At 46.5% G+C, this 26,092-nt stretch overlaps 1 protein-coding gene across 1 annotated transcript in view; it reads left to right on the top strand.

Annotated features, from left to right (window-relative positions):
* LOC108795260 (AFG3-like protein 1) overlaps positions 1-12,809 on the top strand; it is a 25,680-nt gene extending 12,871 nt beyond the window's left edge. The window contains exons 8-14 of the mRNA XM_018566473.1: positions 3,140-3,293; positions 6,073-6,180; positions 7,150-7,275; positions 7,368-7,478; positions 8,421-8,536; positions 9,841-10,059; positions 12,612-12,809. Of these exons, the coding sequence (XP_018421975.1) occupies positions 3,140-3,293; positions 6,073-6,180; positions 7,150-7,275; positions 7,368-7,478; positions 8,421-8,536; positions 9,841-10,059; positions 12,612-12,809 (1,032 nt within the window). The remainder of the gene's footprint in view (positions 1-3,139; positions 3,294-6,072; positions 6,181-7,149; positions 7,276-7,367; positions 7,479-8,420; positions 8,537-9,840; positions 10,060-12,611) is intronic.
* Positions 12,810-26,092: the final 13,283 nt, after the last annotated feature.

Below are 26,092 nucleotides of genomic sequence, written 5' to 3'. Positions count from 1 at the left end.
GGACTGTCAGCCGAAAATCTGGGTCTGAACGTGCGAATTGTGGCCGTCAGCGACTAGTCAATGTTAGGGCAGAACGGAGAGTGGCAAGACTGGTACAAGACAACAGTGCATCAAATTACAGCGGATCTTAATCGGGGATCCACTCAAATGATCTCTGAACGCACTGTTCGCCGTACACTGCATCGTATGGGATATGGAAGCCGAAGGCCTGTTCGAACACCTTTGCTGTCTGCAGTTAATGAGATAAAACGTCTCCAATTCGCACAGCAACACAGGGATTGGACAGTCGAGCATTGGAAAAAAGTCATGTGGTCCGATGAATCACGTTTCCAGTTGCATCATGCAGATGGCAGAGTGAGAATTTGGCGGGAACAGCATGAAAGCATGCACCCCACATGCATGAGCACAACCCTTCAAGCTGGTGGGGGCAGTGTTATGGTTTGGGGCATGTTTTCCTGGCATGAATTGGGCCCTTTAAATCGTGTGGAACAACGTCTGAATAGCACAACATATCAAAGAATCGTTGCTGACCAAGGTCATCCGATCATGTTGATGGCATATCCCAATGGAGATGGCTTCTTTCAACAAGACAATGCGCCATGCCACGGTGCTCGTTTTGTGCAGGAGTGGTTTCAAGAACATGAGGGAGACTTTATATTGCTTAGGTGGCCCCCACAATCACCAGAACTCAATCCAATTGAGCATTTGTGGGACGAAGTTGAAAGAGCCATCAGGCAGCTGGTTCCACAACCATCAAATCTCACAGAACTGGACAGTGCTATTCATCAAGCATGGTGTCAAATTCCTCGCATCACCTTTCAACATCTCGTGGAGTCAATGCCAAGAAGAATTGCCGCAGTATTGAAGGCAAAAGGTGGCCCAACAAAGTACTGATGGGGTGGTCACAATAATCTGGCCACTCAGTGTATAGATATATCTATATATCTATTGCTGCTTTCAGCTCCTAGGTACTCCCTTTTGGACTTTACGTGCTGCTTCTACATGTCTTACCACAGAAAGTTGGATCTGGATGGATCACATTGAAAACTTGTATTTGTGAGATTCTGTTTTGTGCTTTTTGTGTAGTTTCCCCAGTATATTTTAAGCTGCACAGGTAGTCATTCTAATATATTACAAGTCAGTTGACAAGACAGGAAGTGCAGTATCAAAAATTCCTGCTATTAATATTAAAGGATAAAACCTTTTATGACATTGAAACCTTCTGATTAGGATCGAGAGGAATACGATCCCAATTTACAGGTCTCCAAAACTGTTGTTTCCTGTGCTCTAGGGAAGTGGATATCTGCTCGAACTAGCTGATCCCAAAGTAAGGGATTCCTATGAAAGGCCTGTATCAGGCGTACTAAAATTCCGGAAGTATGCTTCACCTAAAGAACACCAATGATGGCGTATTATGGAAATAGCATCTTTTAGAGAAAGCAGCATAATGATACACCTCATTGTGATTCACACTCCTACTGGGTCTATGTCTTAAGCATCTGGCCTATCCCACCACCTGTAGCTTCTGATGAAATTCTCTTTTACATATCTCTTTTTTTTTGTACCAGTGTCACTCATGATTGTTAACACAAATCATCTGACTGCGCACAGTTCACTTAAATACAGTAGGAGAATGGTAACCTTGATTCAGAGCACCCATTATGGCTCAAATGGAACGCCAGCCTATTTGTCATGACAGTTTGGATAGTGTAAGGAAATGTTAGACTCTGTTCCACCATTGACAATTGTCACAGTAACAGGAGTTGAGAATAAATGCTGTGACACTTGTTTTAGTGACGGCTTTTAAAACAGGTATTTCTACCTACTTCAGATGCAATGTGAGATGAAATCTCCCAACAAGAACACGGAGAATAAAAAAAAAAAGGCTGCAACCCTTCCCCTTATACATGCAGACCTACCAAACCATCCTTTTACTGCCAAACCCTAGATGGTTCATATAGGCAAATCTGTAGTAGTAGTGCTAAACATGCTGCTCAACCTTACCCCACATGTTTCCATTGACCCATCACCACAATGGGCAGTCACACTGGCCAATAGTAATCTGCAGGAGGAAGGAAGGTGTTGGGTAAAGGTGGCCATACACTGTACAACCATCGCAAGACCTTAGTCTTGCGATGGTTGTAAAGTGATTGTACGTTTTTTTAATCTGCCCATCTTGGACAGGCAGATCGCACTCTCGATCATCGCAAGCCCGCCCCCCTGAGGGGCGGGCTTGCGATGACCGCAATGCTGAACGGGCAGTGTGCGCGTGCGCACAGCGGCCTGTTCGGCATTTGTCTCCCGAGCACCGTTCAAACCAGCCGAAAATCGTACGATTTTCGGCTGGCTTTCTAGCGTGCTCCTTAGACAAAAGACGTGCGACTGTACAGTAGAAACGGTCGCACGTCTTCGTTCACACTGCTCGATTCTCGTACGATCGCGGGATTTCCCGCGATTCTCGTACGAGAATCAAGCAGTGTATGGGCAACTTAAGGTTCAGCAGTATCAATAGTTGCCTGCTGGCCCATTATTCTGCAGCATTTTTTATTGACTTATTCTCTAGCACTGTCGTGGGAGAAGCTTTCATTGCAGGCCTCCTGAAGAGTAAATGAGTGTAAGAAAAATGTCAGAATTCATTATCGCTAGCCTTGAAACGGGGTCAGCGAGTGGGAAAGTGTTGTGTAAATTGAAGGTTGTCGGTTGCTAAGCTTTATGCTGCTATAACAAGCTAAGGTGTGTGTGTGTTGGTTTCTAAGAGCTTTATGCTACTATAACAAGCTAAGGTGTGTGTGTGTGATGCATTTTGTTGAAAAAAGCTGAACATTTAAAGTGCAACGGTATAATTACGTCACACTGTTTGACTTGGTTGAGACGAGTCATGTAGTGCAGTAATGGGCACCAACTGAGAGGCTGCTGGGGACCACAACCAAAGGCTCATATTCAGCTCACCAGCCAATGGCTGGGGGCCACTGACTCAAAGGAAGGATTATTCTTCACAACAACCAATCTCCCATTCGTTGTTGTAATACTTGGAAGACACAAAAGCGACCCTCATACTTATTGTCAATAACAAGAACAGTTTTTCTTCACAGTTATTAAAAAGGGGAAAAAAAGTCTCACTGTGCTTGTAACCTTGTAGGTACGAGATATGTTTGCCATGGCAAAGAAGAACGCACCTTGCATCCTTTTTATCGATGAGATTGATGCTGTTGGAAAAAAGAGGGGGCAAGGGAATTTCGGAGGGCACAGCGAGCAGGAAAATACCCTCAACCAGTTGCTGGTGGAGATGGATGGTAAGTGAAATCCACAGTCATATGGGCGGCATTGCCATTTGTTTTCTTTAGCATTTGACAGCTTTTCCTAGGAAACTTTCATTGTGTAACGAACACATCTAATACTATTACCACTTCTCTAGTCTTTGTTTTCAGCACAGCATGACCTTGGAGAGATGGTTCCTCCCACCAGACAGGAAACACAGCAAGCTTGAAACCTCATGGTTGCAGTCAAGTGTATCCTCCTTCCCTGAGCCTCTATACATACCTGCGGGTTTGTGTGGATGCTTTGTGGTGGGATCCCCTGGTAGTACAGTAGGCTGACTGGCTTGGGTGCATTCTACTAAAGGGAATTTCTTCATTGAAACCCTGCATAGGAACTCAGCAGTTAAAGCCTCATCTCCAGCAGGATTTCCTCAATAGAGTTATAGAAGTATAGTAGGGTTGCACCAATAACGTTTTTTTCGGGAATCGAGTACAAGTACCGATTATTATTTTATTAGTACTCGCTGATACAAGCATCCCAAGTTACCATGGGCTTGTGTAATTAGGAAGCCGGTGTACTATTGAAAGCACACGGGCTTCGCGCTCTAATGCGACAATGTGAGGTAGCCTGGCTTCCCAACCTTCAGGAAGCCGGGCAGCTCGGCAGCGTGAAGCAGGCGTCCTAGCCAATCGGGAAGCCAGGAGGTGGGTCATGACATGCCAGAAGGCTTTCTGATTAGCCAGGAAGCCGGCTCCATGCTCCCTCGCGACACTGCCAGTCAGAGGGAATCTCACTCTGGCCGGAAATTCCGGTATCCTAGTAAGTATCGGAGAATTTGGGCGAGTACAAGTACACGCACAAATGCTCAGTATCGGTGCATTCCTAATGTATAGTAATTGATTTATTTTCCTTATGCCTGGGCCAAAAAAAACCCACTTATTTAGTATGTTTCCACAATCCGTGCACATTTTATCCTTTTTTCTGCAAGTACAAAAATTATCTGTTCATCCTTCCAAAAAACCCAGGGAGCTCCTTATTTCTTGTAGTGACCTGACAAAACAGGGGCTTCTTCTACACTGAAATCCTAGGCAGTGTTGTTAGGCCTGCCCAGTTCTCCCCTGGTGGACTACAGAACACCTTTTCCTCCCCAATATAAAGGGGATGTTTTGTAATCCAGCAGGGCTGACAAAGCTGCTTGGGATTTCAGTGCAGCAGAGGACGCATTGTCGGTTCTTTACAGGAAGTTAGTAGCTCATTTGATTTCTGAAAGGATGTACAGGTATTTCCTGTACTTTTTGTAAAGAGATGAAACATGGGAAAATGTGCATGTGTTGTAGAAATGTACTTTTGCCCAGAAATATACTTCTAAGGCCTCATTCACACTGTTATCGGCCCGCACGTACAGCTCCGTGCTGTGTGCAGGGCCGTATCAAGAAGCTCCAGGGAAGGACAGGTGCTGCGTGTGATTTAGTACGCAGCCCCTGTCCTTCTCTATGGGGCTACGCGGCCGTACGCCCCACCCCCCTACGGTCACCTTAAGTGCAGGTCCGTAGGTGTGTATGTTTCCTAGCTCGGACGCAGACAGGATCCATCCTGTACTTGTACGCTCACCCGCACGTACGTGCAGGTCGGGTGGGACGTAGGGGTGCGTACGGCCGCGTAGTCCCATAGAGAAGGACGTGGGCTGCGTACTAATCACACGCAGCACCTGTCCTTCCTGGGAGCTTTTCGATACAGTCCTGTGCGCAGCACGTAGCTGTACGTGCGGGCCGATTATAATGTGAATGAGGGCTAAGAGTTCTCTGTACTGCCATGTACATCTCAAGAATACATTGCCTAGCTCTAGTATCAGTATCCATTCTGGCCATGATGAAATGAATACCTAGAGCCTATAGCTGTGGAAATGTCCAGTCTGTGAGTTTAAACTATGTATGTTGATTCTAGTTTATTCTATGAGCAAGCAGACAGCAGCTGAGTCTACTTCCTCTCCCATAAGGCAAAATGGCAAATGTATGTTCTCGCTGGGGTCCCAGGTAGAATCTTGACCAATGGTTCAGTGCCCTTTTCCTTCTTAAGGCCCAGAGATATAACCTGGAGCAGGAAGGAGTGCCAGCAATGACAGACATTTGTAGAAGAGCTGCTTTATAGCTGTCAGGATATGCAAACACAACATAATTCTGTGCTGCCAGCAGGGGGCAGGCGTGGGTCATACGTGGAACTGACAGCAACATTTTTTAGTAACCTTTACTGCTCTGCAGGGATCCTTTTAATTGATGGAACAGACTAAACCCTCATTTAGGTAACTGCAAGAAAATAATCGTATACAAGAGTCGGAAATCTTTATAAAAAAGAATCTCCATGCAAGATTCTATGTTAACTCTTTTTGAACAAGGCTTATGTGAGAGAGAACTTTTCCTTGTTTTAATTTGCTGCCACATGGAAAGGCAATCCTGGGACATGGCCACACAGTACTCATGGTTGTTTTATTGATCTGTAGCACAAGGTCAAGAAACATTGAGGGGGATTTATCAAAACTGGAGCAGACAGAATCTGGAGCAGTTGCCCATGGCAACCAATCAGCTTCTCTCTTCAGTTTGTTCAGTTAAGATTTAAAAATGAAAGAGAGAAGCTGATTGGTTGCCATGCACAGCTCTCCAGTTTTGATAAATTCCCCTCATTATGTTTCAAGTACCAACATGGCCTTTTACCCCCAACTGACTCGCATATGAAAAACTCTGCAATGCATGCACGTGTGTGGGGTTGTTGAGATTGTTTTTTTTATTTCTGTTTTGTTCTGATTTTTTTTTTTTTCAGGTTTCGGTTCTGACACCAATGTAGTTGTTTTGGCTGGTACAAACCGACCCGACACCCTGGATCCAGCTCTGATGAGACCGGGAAGATTTGATCGTCAGATTTATATAGGTAAAATGACTATATGACTGCCTGCAGGAAACCCTCAAGAGGTTGGGATTGGGGGTTGAACTTTAAAGCCTAAGTGAACTTTCAGTTGAACGATGTTCCTGGAGTAGCCATATTTTCCAGCAATGCAAATGAAAACAAAAAGCACCAGAGCGGACCGCTCAACTGGAGGGTTAATGATAAGAGTTCTGCAGGTCGCTGCCCCACTCCAGCCAGGGAGACTGCAAGATCTAGAAAGAAAACACAAACAGGGGGCGCCTTTCCTAGTGCAGAAACATTTATTAAAGTTTAAAACAATTGATAAGAGTAATACTCACAAAAGTGAATAGGAATAGAGCCTTATATGACAGAGCATGGAGCTCCAACATCAAACCAGGATAAAAGCAAATGACCGCTGCACAGACGTTCCTGTGATGACGCGTTTCCGGAGTCACGCCCCCTTCACCAGATTCTGATGAAGGGGGCGTAACCCCGGAAACGCGTCATCACAGTTATCCTTTGCTGGCACACAGGAACGTCTGTCCAGCGGTCATTTGCTTTTATGTTTGATGTTGGAGCTCCACGTTCTGTCATATAAGGCTCTATTCTTATTCACTATTCCTATTCACTTTTGTGAGTATTACTCTTATCAATTCTAGCAAGTTCCAAGATACATTGCAAATGAATTACAAATAATTTATGGAAAGGAAAACTGCTGCAAATAAGCATTCCAAATACTTGCGTTCTGTGTGCTTTCTACCCGCAATTTGTTGCACGGGGTGCAATTCTCGCCTCTAGATTGGCTGAGTATTTTTTATTTGATCATTTTAATTTTTTTGTATTCTTATTTTTGCCTGGAGTTTGGGTGTAATCCGTAGGAAATGACGATGAAGGTATACCTGGCTCCCTTACTCCCAAAAAATAGATTCACCCATTTTATTGAGAGTGAATATTTTGGTAACTTTTTTTTTTTTTCTTCTCTCTCCCCTTTAGGCCCCCCTGATATTAAAGGCAGGGCCTCTATTTTTAAGGTTCATCTTCGTCCATTGAAGCTGCCTGAGAACTTCAACAAGGATGCCTTGGCCCGGAAGATGGCAGCCCTAACTCCTGGTTTTACTGGTGAGATTATGACTGCCTTATGGCAAACCAGTGTTCACCGATGTGATCGATTTGCATGGTAGCATGACACATGACATTTTTTATTATTTCAGGTGCTGATATTGCCAATGTATGTAATGAGGCAGCCCTTATCGCAGCCAGGCACTTGAGTGAGTTTGTGGGGGAGAAGAACTTTAATCAAGCTATTGAACGTGTAATTGGAGGTATGGAATGATGGTGAAACATTAGTATATTTCTTATTAAAGCTGTCCCATGTTTGTCCCTATGCCTTACTTATATGAAGATGTGTTTTGTGAAAGGATCACAATCATGGAAGGCATGTTTCATAGATCAAGACTGTAAGCGTTACCCATTCAGATAGTAACTTGGCAGGATTACCAAGCCAACCTGAGCTTCTCTGTGTCTATATACCTGCCCATGATCTTGCTGCTGGAATTTGAAAGTGTTCTCATTGTAACTGGAAGATATGATGCTTCCTATGTGTTAGTCTCTTGTGGGGCCTCTTCCCAGAAGGATGTTCCTGGAACAGTTTCAACAAGAGGCCCCAGGGACAGCTGTGTAACCTGGCCATACACTGCTATTTTTTTTTTTCGTTCAACCCGTGGGCTTAATGAAAAAAAATAGAGCCGATTCTTCCATCAACACTACGAGTGTCTCGATTGAGGAATCTCGGTGTTTGCATTGTATTTTGACATCGGCCGAAGGCTGCCATCAGAATACCCAACCAGGGCTGGCAGCTCATTGGCTGCTGGCTCTAGTCGTGCAAAGATCTTCCAGCCGGCTCCTTTGATCAGCTGATCGAGTGATGCTGGCCGTAAGGGTGCCAACAGGGGCATACATTCTGTGAGAATTTCGGCCGGTTCCTCAATAACCAACTAAATGCGCACAGTGTATGGGTACCCTAAGATGTCCGGATCAGCTCTGCTGGCTACTCTTTATTCAGAGGAGCAGTGTATTGTCTGCCTTGTTAACCTGTCACGTGGAGTAAGCCGGCAATATTGCACGTTTTTACCTTTTCACACACACTTTCCTTCATTAACTATCTATTGTTCAGTTTCTTCAAACGAAAAAGCTTCTTTTCAATTAACAGTAAAAATCACAGTATTTGGCTAGTAAATTCACTTACATTGGCCCTCTGTTCTCAGGATTGGAAAAGAAGACTCAAGTCCTTCAGCCTGAAGAGAAGCGCACCGTTGCTTATCATGAAGCCGGCCATGCTGTGGTTGGGTGGTTCTTGGAACATGCTGATCCTTTACTAAAGGTAAGGTGCAGATGAATTCTCTCATCTGTCAACTGCAACTCTTTGTTCTGGTTTTTACCCTGCATAGTCGGGTAGAACCAGACTAACAAAATGTTTAATGATCCCATTAAAATCATATCAAAAAATGATCTTCCTCACTTCTTTGTCTTGATCTCTCTCTCTGCGTTTGGCACTGTTGGCACAAACCCCCTGTTGCTCCTTTGGGACTTAGGCCCCAAAAACAAGTGAAGCAAGACAGAACTGTGCTAATTGTCTTCGCTGCTTGTCCTCCAAGACCAATGTGTGTCTTTTTAATGCTTTTATTTGTTCATAACAGGTGTCAAAGGTACAACAACAGATTTGAGCACAAAGACAGGAAAGCATAGAAGGCACTGAGCCCCTCTAAATAAATCATTATATAGTCTCCATACATACAGTATCCAAATGTAGTCATGGACAAGCATTGTGTCCTGTGTTCTATACTGTTGGGACTCAAAGACATGATGTCAATACCAATCTATTACTTATGCTCTATGGAGCATAGTCCGGTACTCAGTCATGGACTGAGAGTCTGACAGCTGCACGAAAGAGGACGGGAGACCGTCCCCTCCTCTCTTTGACGGCATCCATCACCAAGATGTCCACCGGCAGTGAAGTGCACGTGATGTCATTACGTGCGTAATGACGGCATGTGTGACATAATGATGTGTGCACTGGGTGACACCCGGCCTGGTGATGCTACTGTGCCACGTAATATATTGGTCATTTATAATAAAGGATAGTAAATTAAAAGGGTTCAATAGTCATTAGGGCACCTGACCAGAACCTGTGGATGGCCATTGTGTTGTAGTTAACTTTTATTTTTGCATGGTCTTCCCTCTATATCCTTTAAGAGATAAGAGGGAATTCACAAAGCCTTTGTTAGAGCTTACTTGTTGGTGCCTAAAAATCAGCATGTTAGTCATGGTTGTCACTATGGTTGTCCTTATGGTGGTCACTATGTTTGCCTGTTTTGCCTAATGAAGGGACCGCTATAGGTTCCGAAACATTGATGTTATTTGTGATGCCATATAAATAAATAAAGATGCTTTGATACACTGGACCTGATGTACGGGTGACTACCTTGCTGATGTTTGGGTTTGTGTGGCACCATCCGCATATCGTCCCAGCACCCATTTGACTGCATATGTGGATTCCGGTCTGGAGTGCGATGGGACACAGACATGCTTATTTTTTCTAAGTGACAGTTTTGCACAATCTTCGTCGTTCTTTGTAGGTATATGACACTCACGTGCAGTCTTCTCTCTGGTTTGATTTTTGTCTAGGTGTCCATCATTCCTCGTGGAAAAGGCCTAGGCTATGCGCAGTACCTCCCCAAGGAGCAGTACCTGTACAGCAAAGAGCAGTTATTCGACCGAATGTGCATGATGCTGGGAGGCCGTGTGGCAGAACAGATCTTCTTTGGGCGCATCACAACTGGAGCACAAGATGACCTGAGGAAGGTCACACATACAGCATATTCACAGGTAGAGACAGAGACGGTGGTGAAGGACTGATCTATTTTGACGTTTCCCAAATTGTGGCACATGTACCACAATTTAATGAATAAGATAATTATATAACATTCTAGGCCATAGAACAGGCCACTCCTGGTTCATGGCGTACTGTATGAATAACTGTCCTGCTTGGATTCTTTCTAAAGAATGAATATCTTTCTGTGCTAGGATATACTCCTCCCTTTTCCCAGCGCTAGCAAACACTAGAAGGGAAGTGGTGTTTTACAGTGTAATGTACCGTATTTTTCGCTCCATAAGATGCACTTTTTTCCCCCCAAAAGGAGGGGGAAAATGTGCCTGCGTCTTATGGCGCGAATCCCGACGCCCAAGACATGCAGTTTCGGGCGCCGGGCGAGTAGTAGGAGCCACTGCTCGTTTAATACGAGTGATCTAATGAGATCACTCGTATTAAAACCGAGCAGCGGCGACGATCGAGATCACCATAGAGCAGACTAAGAACGGAGGTTCTTAGTCTGTTCTGTGTGATTACTGAGACCGTGGCGCTGTAATCACAGCGCCTTGCTGCGGCTAACTGCGGCTTCTAAATAGAAGCTGTGACAGAAGCTACGGTCTGTCGAGTGCTCCATAAGGCGCGCCGGACCTCCCTGCGTCCTATGGACCGCAAAATACGGTAAATTCTTTGGGCCAGTTAAATATACCATTGAAAGTGTTTTATCATAACTGTTCGATAAGTTTGAAGGCTAATTAGTTAGCCTGTATTTGTGGGAGGAGTCTGCTCCCACTACACTCGTTAAAAACCCGCTGGCAGGCTCACACGGGCACAGCGAGCTTCAGTTGTTTACCACGACAGTAGAAGTGATTTCTTTTCTGAAGATACGGGGAAACAACGCGATTTAACAGCCTTTGAACGTGGGATGATTGTTGGCGCTCGGATCCATGGAGCGAGTATCAGCAAAACAGCAGAATTCGGTAAATGTTTAAGAGCAGCTGTTGTTAAAGTGTTTAAAGACCGGACTGTCAGCCGAAAATCTGGGTCTGAACGCGCGAATTGTGGCCGTCAGTGACTAGTCAATGTTAGGGCAGAACGGAGAGTGGCAAGACTGGTACAAGACAACAGAAGGGCCACAGTACAGTGTCAGATTCCTCGCATCACCTTTCACCATCTCGTGGAGTCACGAGGCGGCCCAACGAAGTCATCTCGTGGCCCAACGAAGTACTGATAGGATGGTTATAATAATCTGGCCACTCAGTGTATGTATAGTTGGACTGTCTTGCCTGGCAAAGGATTTGTATTATTTCCCATCCTGTTTGAATTTGACACAGCCCCATCGCACAGCAAAGGTGATGACACCAGGTTCACAGTTATAAACTGTAAATGGGATACAATGGTGTTTCCCACCACCTCCAGCCTACTGAATAGACCGTAAAGGAGCAGCAGGAGAATATTCTGGTCATCTCTCTGTGCACCATCAGCATGTTCCTTGTCAATACATTTGCATTGCTCCTAGTGCTTTTCCAGTCTGAGAACCAATGAGATGCACCCAAATTTCAGCCGTCAAAACAAATCGGCCGGAAGTGCTATCTTTCGGCCGAAATTGTGGTGCAAGCCTAGTTTCTCTCCTCCCCGCTGGGCGCTGCTCTGTGTCCCCTCTGACACAGCGCAGCATTCAGCAGGGAGGAGAGCGTGTCACAGGAGGCCAAGCTCTCCTCCTGTAACAGATCAGGAGAGCGGTGTGTGGGTGGAGACAACCGTGCATTGTCACCGGAGACCGCGCTGGCGGTGAGGGGGAGGAGTCGGTTGTCCAATGAGATTGAGCTCTCCTCCTCGCACCGCCCACTCATCTTCCTGTGACAGCCGATTCAGGATGGAGAGCCGTATACAAACACTCAGCGACCAGTGATCGCTCAATGTTTGTAAATAACTGGATATAGTGTGAGTTACTATGTACCAGTTATGAATGAATGGGAAGTGATCTACATCACTTCCTGTAATTCATGATTGTGGACATGGTAATCATACTATCTTCTCAATGTATGACTAAACAGGTACACTCAGTACAGTATAGAGGATTCCTGTTCATTCAGTCCTGGGGCCTTTGTCCTCAATCTCTTTTTCTATAGTAAACGGTAGGGATGCACCAATGCCGAGTATTTGGGCGAGTACTTGTAACGCTCCGATGCCTAGTCCGATACCCAAACTTCCGACATCAGGAAGCCGGGCAGCGAGTCATTACACACTTTGGACTCCCGGTATCGGTATTCGGTATCGGCGCGTACCGAAAAAAAACGGTATCTGTGCATCCCTTGTAAAAGTTAAAAATTTAAAATATTTAATAAAAATAAATAAAAAAATCATAAAATATATTAAACAAACTAAATGTTTTCGAAAATATATATATATATGTTTGTTTTTTGGGTTTTTTTTTGGTTTCTGCCTCAAAATGTAATTTCGGTGCACCTCTACTTTTTAATGATTTATTATGAATACAATCCTAGAATAATGAGTGTCTTCTCTATCTGCCTAGACTTCAGCTTTATTCATCTGCAGCCCAAGTAACGCTGGTCTTTGTCCCAAACAGGTTGGGAAGCTGTTGCTGGAGAAGGAAGTCTTGGAGAAATCCGATATGGTTGAGTTGCTGGGCCCCAGGCCTTTCCCCGAGAAGTCCTCCTATGAAGATTTTGTAGAAGGGACGGGCAGTTTTGAGGAAGACACCTCATTACCAGCGGGTCTTCAAGACTGGAATAAAGAAAAGACAGAAAAAGATGAAGACAAGTAGCCGTAGGCTAGACACACGGACCTTTTGAGTACAATCTGTTCACGTAATGAGGCAAATTCTCAGGGAGGACAACCAAGAAAACCATGGACCACATTTCTTCCATTGCATCTGTGTTGAACCGTACCAACGGTGCCTCAGTCAGAGACAGGAAAAGGGGACTGTACCAAATGACCAGACAAAACAATGGGACAATGAACTGCATTCTAGTGTTCCATCAACAGTAGGTACCTGTAGACCACTAGATCACATCTACATGGAAGAATGGCAAACCAGGCACAATGTATCTGTCATGTCTCAGCAGTTAGGGGGAAGCTGACTCTGACTGGCTGCTGAAGGTCTGAAGATCATCCTTTCGTTCCATGCTTTGATAATTGAGGAGTTTAATGCTCTACATATTGCAACACTGCTTATGATGTCCTTCAAAACGGGTTCACACAGGAGGTGACTGGAGAAGGGTGCAGTGGTACCGCCTCCTCTCCAATCATGTGACTGAAACTCACGAATGACAGATCTTTGTAATAACAGATGCTTAAAGAGAAACTCCAGGAAATGGAAAAAGTTAACCCTTGCAGTGGACCTACCCCCGCACTGCAGGGGTTAACTGTTCATTTTGGTCTTGGGGCTCAAATAAAAAAATATACTCGCCTGATCCTCGGCCCCCCCGGGCTGCAAGACCTTTCCCCGCAGCCTCTTTACCGGGCTCCAGCGGTCTAAGCCCTGCCGACATCATCACGTCTAACGCAGTCCATTCACCTGCATTAGACGTGAGGATGCCAAGGGACATACCACAGCCAGAGTGGGAGGGGGGAGAGAGGTGAGCGGTCACTGCTGCAGGACCGAGGATCAGGTGAGTATATTTTCTGTATTCCAGAGAATAAGCAGTTAACCCTTGTAGTGCTGGCAAACCCGTACTGCAAGGGTTAATTTCTTACCTAACAGGAGTTCATTAAAGCTGGACTCCAGGCAAATGGCTAAATGCCTAGATGAAATGCATACAAAGGATTTGTAGTTCTGTCCATCCAGTCCTGAGATTTACACAGCCTTGTGGGTGACACCACTTACAGTGAAAGGATACAGTAATGTCCTCTCTCTACCCCAGGCCTCCTGACTGGACAGTGAAAGAGCAGCTGCAGACTGATGAGGTCGTGTCTCTTCTCTCTCCTTCTATCGGCATGTTTCTTGTCACCACCTATGCATGTCGAAAATTGGCTCCCAGTTCTGCTCCTCAATGTTCCAGTCTCAGCTCTGCTGTACATGGACTGCTTCAGGACTCATTTAAAAAAAGACATTTCATGATAAATATGGAGCAGCATTCATTTGTGTCTGGAGTTCAGCTTTACGTTAGGACAATATGTCCCCGCTCGGAGCGCCGCACACCGGAGCAGCAGTGACGCGACGCTCGGCGAGGTAAGTAAGAAGACGCGCTGGCGCTGACTCGAGTATAAGCCGAGGGGGGCACTTTTCAGCCAAAAAAATGGGCTGAAAATCTCGGCTTATACTCGAGTATATACGGTATTTATTACTAAAGTGAAAATGTACCAAATGCCTTTCTACATCGTATGAGTTATCATGGAAATATTTGTATCACACTGCTTAGGACTTTTCTGCAGATCTAACCTGTTATGATATCAAAACAATTGGTGTCCAAAAATACTACTCGATGGAAATGATTGATCTGTTTATAACAAACAATACAATGTTTCAGGTGGATCGCGATCCATACATTTGTTCTATTTTTTTGTGGTGTTATTGGGGGAGGGGCTGGGTTTAGCTAACTATCAAACTTAGCTTCTCTCTAATACACAGTTCAGCTAAGGGCTCAGTCACACTACATGCAGTGCGTTCCGGTCCCGATTTTGGCCAGAACGCACTGCCTCGCATTGCGGCCGGCTCACTTTTTAGTGGGGCGGGCCATTCAAGTGAATGGTGCCGTTGCCACGCCCATCCGCTGCACGGGATCGCAAGGCACATTGTGCCTGCAGTCCGATCAAAATAGTGCTTGTAGCAAAATCGGGCCGGAACGCACTGCATGTAGTGTGGCCCTAAGGCCTCATTCACACAGCTAAGTGCCGGCCCGTACAGACCCGTGCGGCGTGCATGTCCGTATCGGGCCGTTCCCGGGAAGGACAGGTGCTGCGTGTGATTGTATGCAGCAGCCTTTTCTTCCCTATGGGAGGACGCGGCCGTACGCTCACTGCAAATCCGTGCGGGTGTCTGTGCTCGGACACTGGCACCTGCATGGATGTGCAGCTCGCGTGAGCGTACGGCCGCGTACTCCCATAGAAAAGAACAGGCTGCTGCGTCCAATCACACGCAGCACCTGTCCTTCCCGGCCCGATACGGCTGTGCACGCTGTACGGGCCGGCACTTAGCTGTGTGAATGAGGCCTAAAAGTAAACATTCACTATTTGAATAGACACGGGCCACAGCCAGCATGCTTGGTGCCCCTAATTTTAACCCAAATGGTACTGGAAAGTCTTTTTTTTTTTTGGGGGGGGAAAGTCAGACCCCGGCTTGGCCCCACATCTAGGTGTGTTATGAATCTTAGTAAGCCTTGCCTTTTTAATTGTGCATGCCCCGGGATCATTTCCATTATGCATGCTCATGAGCATTTGTTAAAGAATGTTCCCCCTCCCAAACCAGCATCGCATATAAGGAACCATTCAGTTTATTTATTACAGATATTTATATAGTGCTGACAATATACACACAGCACATTCACAGCAGTCCCTGCCCTGAAGGAGCTTATATGTGAGCAATAGGGACCTTATATCATACAAGGCCTATTTAGACAGGAACCAATTAACCTTCCAGCATATCTTTGGAGTGTGGGAGGAAATCGGAGTACCCGGAGGAAACCCACACAAGCACACAGAGAACATGCAAACTCCTTGCAGATAGTGACCTGACTGGGATTCAAACCCAGGGACCCCCCCAGTGCTGCAAGGCAGACATGTTATCCACTAAGCCAATGTGCTGCTTAGTTTGTTGGTTCCTACGCAAGCAGCACACATAAACCAGTTTTATACTACAGTATATAAAAATGTCTCTCTGTTTTTAGGTGGCTATGCCTTGCCGGGTTCTATATAGCCCTGCCGTACCCACCCTATCGCATACACTCCTGCCCGGGACTACAGTCGGTGTTGGGACACCCTGTGCGCCAACACTCACCGCAATGCAAGCCACCCCCTGCTCCTCAATGGAACTGAGTGGCAGCTCTATGAGGACAGACAAGCATGCACTTTCTGTTGGCGTCTCTCGCCATGATGGGACATGTAGTCCTGGAGCCCACAGCCATGTGATCTATCTGTAATGTCTACTGAGCTCACTCTCTGACCGAAAGTTGGGGGTAGCAGAGCTTAGTGAGAAGGAGTGGCCAACGTTTCTACCACAAAAAGTGTTTAAAGACTTGGGACCGAAAAAAAATCTGCTCTAAACCGACTGAAAAGCAATCCACCACATTCATTTTTTCAGAGGGGGGTAAAAAGCTGCCACCAATGTGAAGGAGGCCTAATTGTGTCTCTAATTTGCTTGATACATGTCTCTGATCGCTTGCTAGAACCCAGGCAGAGTGTGCATAGAATGACTGGCAAGAGGCTGCAGTCCTGCTAAAGCTGGCCACACACCTATAGATTATCTGCAGATCTTCTATGGTCAGATGGGGAAAGTGTAACAGATTCCTCCGTCTACGCTAAACTGCGTGAATGGAGTAATCTCCCACTGGGCCAAGCTTCAGTATCTTGCTACCGTGTTTCCCCGAAAATAAGACACTGTCTTATATTTTTTTAGCCCCCAAAAACCACACTAGGTCTTATTTTCAGGGGATGTCTTATTTTTTTTTTTTAATGTGCAACAATCTAAAGTTATCTGGTATTACTCTGCCTGTCACAGTAACTGGCGCTCTAGCGGAATATCGGCTAATGCGGCTCTGCTCTCTCCGCCGCCGCAGCCTTGCTTTCTACAGCGCTGGCTTCCTTTGCCACCAGGGACAGCGGTACCAGCTGTGCAGCAGTGGGGACATCAGACAGTGGACAGCATGGTAAAGTACGGTACCATTTACCGGTACACATTACAGTACAGTACCATTACATTAAGCAGTGCCTTCAGGGGGACAGCAATTGGTGAAGTATGGTACTGGAGTGCTCCCTGTCACTGCGCTGGCCAGAGGGAGTCCCGTCATCCCCTTAATACAGTATGTTCCTGCAGGCTGATACCATCTCTCCTGCAAGTTCCCCAGTTCACATGCTACCACCAAACTAGGTCTTATTTTCGGGGTAGGTCTTATATTACAGGAATCTTGAAAAATAGTGCTAGGTCTAACTTTCGGGGTAGGTCTTATTTTCGGGGAAACAGGGTAGTCGGCCCCGCTCGCTCTCAAAATACCTGAACAATCTGTTTGGATGCCGGGATCGTTCAGGTGTTTTGAGAGCCAGCGGGGCCGACTAGGGAGATTCCTCCATCCACACAGTTTAGTGTAGATGGAGGAATCTGTTGTTCTCAATCTGACCATAGAACATCTGCAGATAATCTATAGGTGTATGGCCAGCTTTAGAAAGCTGCCTGCAAAGGATTATGGGATAGTTATTACAAACCCAGTTACTGTATAACCAGTGGTATTAGAAAGCCCCGCCCATCTGCCTGCAAAGGATTATGGGATAGTTATTACAAACCCAGTTACTGTATAACCAGTGGTATTAGAAAGCCCCGCCCATCTGCCTGCAAAGGATTATGGGATAGTTATTACAAACCCAGTTACTGTATAACCAGTGGTATTAGAAAGCCCCGCCCATCTGCCTGCAAAGGATTATGGGATAGTTATTACAAACCCAGTTACTGTATAACCAGTGGTATTAGAAAGCCCCGCCCATCTGCCTGCAAAGGATTATGGGATAGTTATTACAAACCCAGTTACTGTATAACCAGTGGTATTAGAAAGCCCCGCCCATCTGCCTGCAAAGGATTATGGGATAGTTATTACAAACCCAGTTACTGTATAACCAGTGGTATTAGAAAGCCCCGCCCATCTGCCTGCAAAGGATTATGGGATAGTTATTACAAACCCAGTTACTGTATAACCAGTGGTATTAGAAAGCCCCGCCCATCTGCCTGCAAAGGATTATGGGATAGTTATTACAAACCCAGTTACTGTATAACCAGTGGTATTAGAAAGCCCCGCCCATCTGCCTGCAAAGGATTATGGGATAGTTATTACAAACCCAGTTACTGTATAACCAGTGGTATTAGAAAGCCACGCCCATCTGCCTGCAAAGGATTATGGGATAGTTATTACAAACCCAGTTACTGTATAACCAGTGGTATTAGAAAGCCCCGCCCATCTGCCTGCAAAGGATTATGGGATAGTTATTACAAACCAGTGGTAGTCTCTCACGTTAACACAGCGGCGGCGGCGCCATGTTTAGCAATGGCCGTTCAGGAAATTATTTTGTTTGTTGCTTGAAGTTGTTCTTTGAAGGTCGTCTAGACCATCATTAAAGAACCCGCAGGGGTTCAGCGAGGAGCTGCTGCGCCATTTAACAGTTGGCGCTTATTTATAATTATGCACAGCGTGATTCCACTCGTGAAGTCGGCTAGCGAAGGCGTTTTGCTCGTCGTCGTCGCCGCCGCCGCCGCCCCCTTTTGGTGTTAAATAAAATGAAGAAAAGGCGAATGGCTCAGTTTAGTTTTTCAGATTAAATTATAATCTCTCCTTTCTTTTCTTTGCCAAAACTAGACACTTCCGTTGTATGGCCGGCTTAGTTTTTAGGCACTGAGTCCATTGAGATGTAAAAATGTTAAGTCACATAGTGAAAAAAAATAAAGAACCTTTAACTTGTATTAAAGAAGAACTCCTGGAATTTAACGAGCTCTAGGTAAATTTTTTATTTTTAACCCTTGCAGTAGAGCTACCTCCACACAACAAGAGTTAACTGCTCGTTTTGGTTTAGGGCTGAAAATAACAAAGTTATACTCACCGGATCCTCCGAGGTCCCTGCAGCCAGTCTCCTCCTCCACTGCAGCGATGGAACGTACCTCAGTTTCCTCATATCCAATACACGGTGCATACAATATGATGACTCGGGACCTTAAACCGCTGCAGCGATGGAACGTACCTCAGTATCCTCACGTCCAATACACAGTGCATACAATATGATGACTCGGGGACCTTAAGCCGCTGCAGCGATGGAACGTACCTCAGTATCCTCACGTCCAATACACAGTGCATACAATATGATGACTCGGGGACCTTAGACCGCAGGAGCGATGGAGCGTACCTCAGTATCCTCACGTCCAATACACAGTGCATACAACATGATGACTCGGGGACCTTAGACCGCTGCAGCGATGGAACGTACCTCAGTATCCTCACGTCCAATACACAGTGCATACAACATGATGACTCGGGGACCTTAGACCGTTGCAGCGATGGAACGTACCTCAGTATCCTCACGCCCAATACACAGTGCATACAACATGATGACTCGGGGGGCCTTAGACCACGGCAGCGATGGAACGTACCTCAGTATCCTCATATCCAATACACAGTGCATACAACATGATGACTCGGGGGGCCTTAGACCGCTGCAGCGATGGAGCGTACCTCATTATCCTCACGTCCAATACACGGTGCATACAATATGATGACTCGGGGACCTTAGACCGCTGCAGCGATGGAACGTACCTCAGTATCCTCACGTCCAATACACAGTGCATACAACATGATGACTCGGGGACCTTAGACCGCTGCAGCGATGGAGCGTACCTCATTATCCTCACGTCCAATACACGGTGCATACAATATGATGACTCGGGGGGCCTTAGACCACGGCAGCGATGGAACGTACCTCAGTATCCTCATATCCAATACACAGTGCATACAACATGATGACTCGGGGGGCCTTAGACCGCTGCAGCGATGGAGCGTACCTCATTATCCTCACGTCCAATACACGGTGCATACAATATGATGACTCGGGGGGCCTTAGATACACAGTGCATACAACAAGATGACTCGGGGGGCCTTAGATACACAGTGCATACAACAAGATGACTCGGGGGGCCTTAGATACACAGTGCATACAACAAGATGACTCGGGGGGCCTTAGATACACAGTGCATACAACAAGATGACTCGGGGGGCCTTAGATACACAGTGCATACAACAAGATGACTCGGGGGGCCTTAGATACACAGTGCATACAACAAGATGACTCGGGGGGCCTTAGATACACAGTGCATACAACAAGATGACTCGGGGGGCCTTAGATACACAGTGCATACAACAAGATGACTCGGGGGGCCTTAGATACACAGTGCATACAACAAGATGACTCGGGGGGCCTTAGATACACAGTGCATACAACAAGATGACTCGGGGGGCCTTAGATACACAGTGCATACAACAAGATGACTCGGGGGGCCTTAGATACACAGTGCATACAACAAGATGACTCGGGGGGCCTTAGATACACAGTGCATACAACAAGATGACTCGGGGGGCCTTAGATACACAGTGCATACAACAAGATGACTCGGGGGGCCTTAGATACACAGTGCATACAACAAGATGACTCGGGGGGCCTTAGATACACAGTGCATACAACAAGATGACTCGGGGGGCCTTAGATACACAGTGCATACAACAAGATGACTCGGGGGGCCTTAGATACACAGTGCATACAACAAGATGACTCGGGGGGCCTTAGATACACAGTGCATACAACAAGATGACTCGGGGGGCCTTAGATACACAGTGCATACAACAAGATGACTCGGGGGGCCTTAGATACACAGTGCATACAACAAGATGACTCGGGGGGCCTTAGATACACAGTGCATACAACAAGATGACTCGGGGGGCCTTAGATACACAGTGCATACAACAAGATGACTCGGGGGGCCTTAGATACACAGTGCATACAACAAGATGACTCGGGGGGCCTTAGATACACAGTGCATACAACAAGATGACTCGGGGGGCCTTAGATACACAGTGCATACAACAAGATGACTCGGGGGGCCTTAGATACACAGTGCATACAACAAGATGACTCGGGGGGCCTTAGATACACAGTGCATACAACAAGATGACTCGGGGGGCCTTAGATACACAGTGCATACAACAAGATGACTCGGGGGGCCTTAGATACACAGTGCATACAACAAGATGACTCGGGGGGCCTTAGATACACAGTGCATACAACAAGATGACTCGGGGGGCCTTAGATACACAGTGCATACAACAAGATGACTCGGGGGGCCTTAGATACACAGTGCATACAACAAGATGACTCGGGGGGCCTTAGATACACAGTGCATACAACAAGATGACTCGGGGGGCCTTAGATACACAGTGCATACAACAAGATGACTCGGGGGGCCTTAGATACACAGTGCATACAACAAGATGACTCGGGGGGCCTTAGATACACAGTGCATACAACAAGATGACTCGGGGGGCCTTAGATACACAGTGCATACAACAAGATGACTCGGGGGGCCTTAGATACACAGTGCATACAACAAGATGACTCGGGGGGCCTTAGATACACAGTGCATACAACAAGATGACTCGGGGGGCCTTAGATACACAGTGCATACAACAAGATGACTCGGGGGGCCTTAGATACACAGTGCATACAACAAGATGACTCGGGGGGCCTTAGATACACAGTGCATACAACAAGATGACTCGGGGGGCCTTAGATACACAGTGCATACAACAAGATGACTCGGGGGGCCTTAGATACACAGTGCATACAACAAGATGACTCGGGGGGCCTTAGATACACAGTGCATACAACAAGATGACTCGGGGGGCCTTAGATACACAGTGCATACAACAAGATGACTCGGGGGGCCTTAGATACACAGTGCATACAACAAGATGACTCGGGGGGCCTTAGATACACAGTGCATACAACAAGATGACTCGGGGGGCCTTAGATACACAGTGCATACAACAAGATGACTCGGGGGGCCTTAGATACACAGTGCATACAACAAGATGACTCGGGGGGCCTTAGATACACAGTGCATACAACAAGATGACTCGGGGGGCCTTAGATACACAGTGCATACAACAAGATGACTCGGGGGGCCTTAGATACACAGTGCATACAACAAGATGACTCGGGGGGCCTTAGATACACAGTGCATACAACAAGATGACTCGGGGGGCCTTAGATACACAGTGCATACAACAAGATGACTCGGGGGGCCTTAGATACACAGTGCATACAACAAGATGACTCGGGGGGCCTTAGATACACAGTGCATACAACAAGATGACTCGGGGGGCCTTAGATACACAGTGCATACAACAAGATGACTCGGGGGGCCTTAGATACACAGTGCATACAACAAGATGACTCGGGGGGCCTTAGATACACAGTGCATACAACAAGATGACTCGGGGGGCCTTAGATACACAGTGCATACAACAAGATGACTCGGGGGGCCTTAGATACACAGTGCATACAACAAGATGACTCGGGGGGCCTTAGATACACAGTGCATACAACAAGATGACTCGGGGGGCCTTAGATACACAGTGCATACAACAAGATGACTCGGGGGGCCTTAGATACACAGTGCATACAACAAGATGACTCGGGGGGCCTTAGATACACAGTGCATACAACAAGATGACTCGGGGGGCCTTAGATACACAGTGCATACAACAAGATGACTCGGGGGGCCTTAGATACACAGTGCATACAACAAGATGACTCGGGGGGCCTTAGATACACAGTGCATACAACAAGATGACTCGGGGGGCCTTAGATACACAGTGCATACAACAAGATGACTCGGGGGGCCTTAGATACACAGTGCATACAACAAGATGACTCGGGGGGCCTTAGATACACAGTGCATACAACAAGATGACTCGGGGGGCCTTAGATACACAGTGCATACAACAAGATGACTCGGGGGGCCTTAGATACACAGTGCATACAACAAGATGACTCGGGGGGCCTTAGATACACAGTGCATACAACAAGATGACTCGGGGGGCCTTAGATACACAGTGCATACAACAAGATGACTCGGGGGGCCTTAGACCGTTGCAGCGATGGAACGTTCCTCAGTATCCTCACGTCCAATACCCAGTGCATACAACATGATGACAGGGGGCCTTAGACCGCTGCAGCGATGGAGCGTACCTCAGTATCCTCACGTCCATCACACAGTGCATACAACATGATGACTCGGGGACCTTAGACCGGAACGTACCTCAGTATCCTCACGTCCAATGCACACAATATGATGACTCGGGGACCTTAGACCGCTGCAGTGGAGGGGGACAGATGCTTGAGGGACCCGATCTAAGAGCAAGCCGGATCAGGTGACTATAACTGGTATTTTCTGCACCCGGGCCAAAACAAGCAGTTAACCCGTGCGGTGCGGGGGGAGCCCCACTGGAAGGGTTATTAAAAAATCTTCCCCTTGCAGTGGGGCTACCCCGGCATTGCAAGAGTTGTGTGCTTGTTTTGTCTCCGGGGCACAAATAACGCAGCTATACTCACCTGAACCTCGGTCCCTCCAGGCTACTCGACCAATCCCCACAGCCAGAAGGTTGCAGGTCCTTTGACTTGGTCCGAGGACCCCGAGGGACATTTGCACAGCCAGAGCGGAGGAGGAGGGAGGTGAGCTCTGACCACTGTGAGTACTGAGATCAGGTGAGTATATCTGCTTTGTTTTAGCCCCCTAGACAAAACGAGCGCTTAACCCTTGCAGTGTGGGGGTAGCCTGGGGTAAGTTTTCCAAGGGTAAGTTTTTTAAATCCCCTTCTATAAAGTGCATGTCTAAGGACAGTCAAAAACCTACTCGGTACATCTGTATAATTCATGCAAATTTCCCCAGATTTTTTTTGGCCGCCGTTGCATGTTGCATAGAAATCCCAAGCCGTGTTGTCAGCCCTCTCCCCTGCTGCACTACAGAACATATCCCCCTTATTTTATGGAGGGAAGAGGGGAGGCGTTTTGCTTGTATTGCCTCCTAATTCCCTGACCTGGATCAAGTATGTGGCAAGTTAAGCCAGAGAAAAACGGGAACTACAGGTTCTAGGTCAGTATAACTATTACATTATCATAATACGGAGCTATCATTTAAAGGGGCGATCAGCAGTGGCAGCCTTTGAATTTCTGTCTGCAGAGGTTTACCTTCCGTGCTGCCTTGGTGTATATTAAAGTGAGGGAGGGTTCATGCACCTACTGGTTACTTTTATATTTAGGGACTGGAGGAAGAATAGCTGTGCTCTCTTCCTCGGCTATTTCGTTTCACTCCTCTTGTTGCAGTAGCAGAAATGTTAGTCCTGCTGCTGCCGCACATTCTTTAATGTGTTCCTGAAAACATCCAAAAGCAAATGTTTTATAACAAACAAACAAAAAGGTACAACAGGACGTGGATTTGTATTACTGACATTCAGAGGTGTAATATTATCTTTTGAGCTTGATGGCGCTCTGGCGCAATTTTGGTCTCTGTGCTTGTGCCTGTTTGTCTATGATATATATGTTTCCTCTACACAATGCTGTATATTATTATTATACAGGATTTATATAGCGCCAATAGTTTGCACAGCGCTTTACAATATAAGGAAGACATTACAGTCACAATACAATTTAAGACAAGATGGTAAGGAGGGCCCTGCCCGTGAGGGCTTACAATCTAAAAGTATACATACATGTAACGTTCTTATAAGCAAGTAGGAATTAATTCAGCCTCATCCAAACACAATACCAACACACACACTGTAGCTTCCCCGCTAAATAAAAATACAAACTATTCTAGCACACTAAGCATGTAGGCTGCTAATTCTATGGCAAGGGGCAAGGGGCAAGGACTGTGCCAGCTCCCCTTCATTCTGATAGTTGCCTGCATAGCCTTCAGCACTATGGGTGAAGAAGAGTCCCTAAAAAAGGGGAGCACTTGTCCCACATCACTGGTAATTCATGCTTACATGCATCAGTCTCTTTGGCAACCCCAGTGCTCAGGACTGGCTACGAGCATGGAGGCAGGTTATGAATAATCCATGTGTGCCTTTTCCCCTGGAGGGCCAATTTATTTCAAATCCCTACCCAATGGTCCTTCCACTGCCCAAGTTTTTATTAGGATGCACCGATACCGCTACTAGTACCGAGTATTTGGGCAAGTACTCGTACTCGCCCAAATGTTCTGATACCAGAACTTCCGGTCAGAGGAAGATTTCCTCTGACTGGCAGTGCCATAGGGAAACATGAAGCTGGCTTCCCAGGCAATTGGGAAGCCAGGTGTCGAGTAATGACCCACCCCTCGGCTTCCTGATTGGCTGGGAAGCTGGCTCCATGCTAATTGACTAGGCCGACTTTCCAGCCAATCAACATGGAGCTGCAACCAGGAAGCCGGGAGGCGAGTCATTACTTGCTACCTGGCTTCCTGATTGCCCAGGAAGAGAGCTCCGTGCCAACAGAAGCACAAATATCGGTACTCGGTATCGGCGAGTACCAAAAGCAAAGTATTGGTACCCGTACTCGATACCGAAAAACCAGTAATAGTCCATCCCTAGTTTTCACTATGCATAAATGCATTATATGGCCAAAAAAGTTTGCAGACACCTGACCAACACACCTATATGAGCTTGTTGGGTATCCCATTCCAAAACCAGAGGCATTGATATGGAGTCAGCCTTCCTTTTCCCAGAATAACAGCCTGCGTTTCGCTAGGAAGGCTTTGCTTAAGACTTTGGAAGGTCTGTGGGAGTTTGTGCCCATTCAGACACAGAGCATTGTGAGGTCAGGCACCAATGTTGTTTATGAAGACCTGGCTCACAATGGGCATTCCAGTTCATCTCAAAGGTGTTCAGTAGGGTTGAGGTCAGGGCTCCGCACAGGGCACGTAGGTTCCTCCACACCAAACTCATCAAGCCATGTCTATATGGAGCTGGTTTTGTGCACAGGGGCATGGTCATGGTGGAACCTAAAAGGGCCTTCACCAAACTGTTGCCACAAGATGGGAAACTCATAGTTGCATGATGTAGTATAATGGAGGTTATGGCGAATACCTTCTACTATTGGAAGCTTCTCTGGTGTGCTATACTTTCACTTTAACAATACCCTTCACTGAAAACACCAGAACTCAATAATTAGGAGGGGGATTAACAAACTTTCGGTCATATAGTGTACCAGGCTTCCTTTTAGTTTCTGCTACAGAGCCTGAGAAGAGCACAGTAAGATTTTTGAAGTACAAGTGCGCTCATCCTTTTAAAAATCCCAGCTGTCAAACAAGAACAATACAAGAAGCCT

Source organism: Nanorana parkeri, unplaced genomic scaffold (genome assembly GCF_000935625.1).
Source record: "Nanorana parkeri isolate BGI_ZX_2015 unplaced genomic scaffold, ASM93562v1 scaffold952, whole genome shotgun sequence".
In the NCBI taxonomy this organism is placed as follows: Eukaryota; Metazoa; Chordata; class Amphibia; order Anura; family Dicroglossidae; genus Nanorana; species Nanorana parkeri.
The sequence above is the reverse complement of the archived record's forward strand: the minus strand, read 5'-3'. Positions and strand labels throughout refer to the sequence as shown.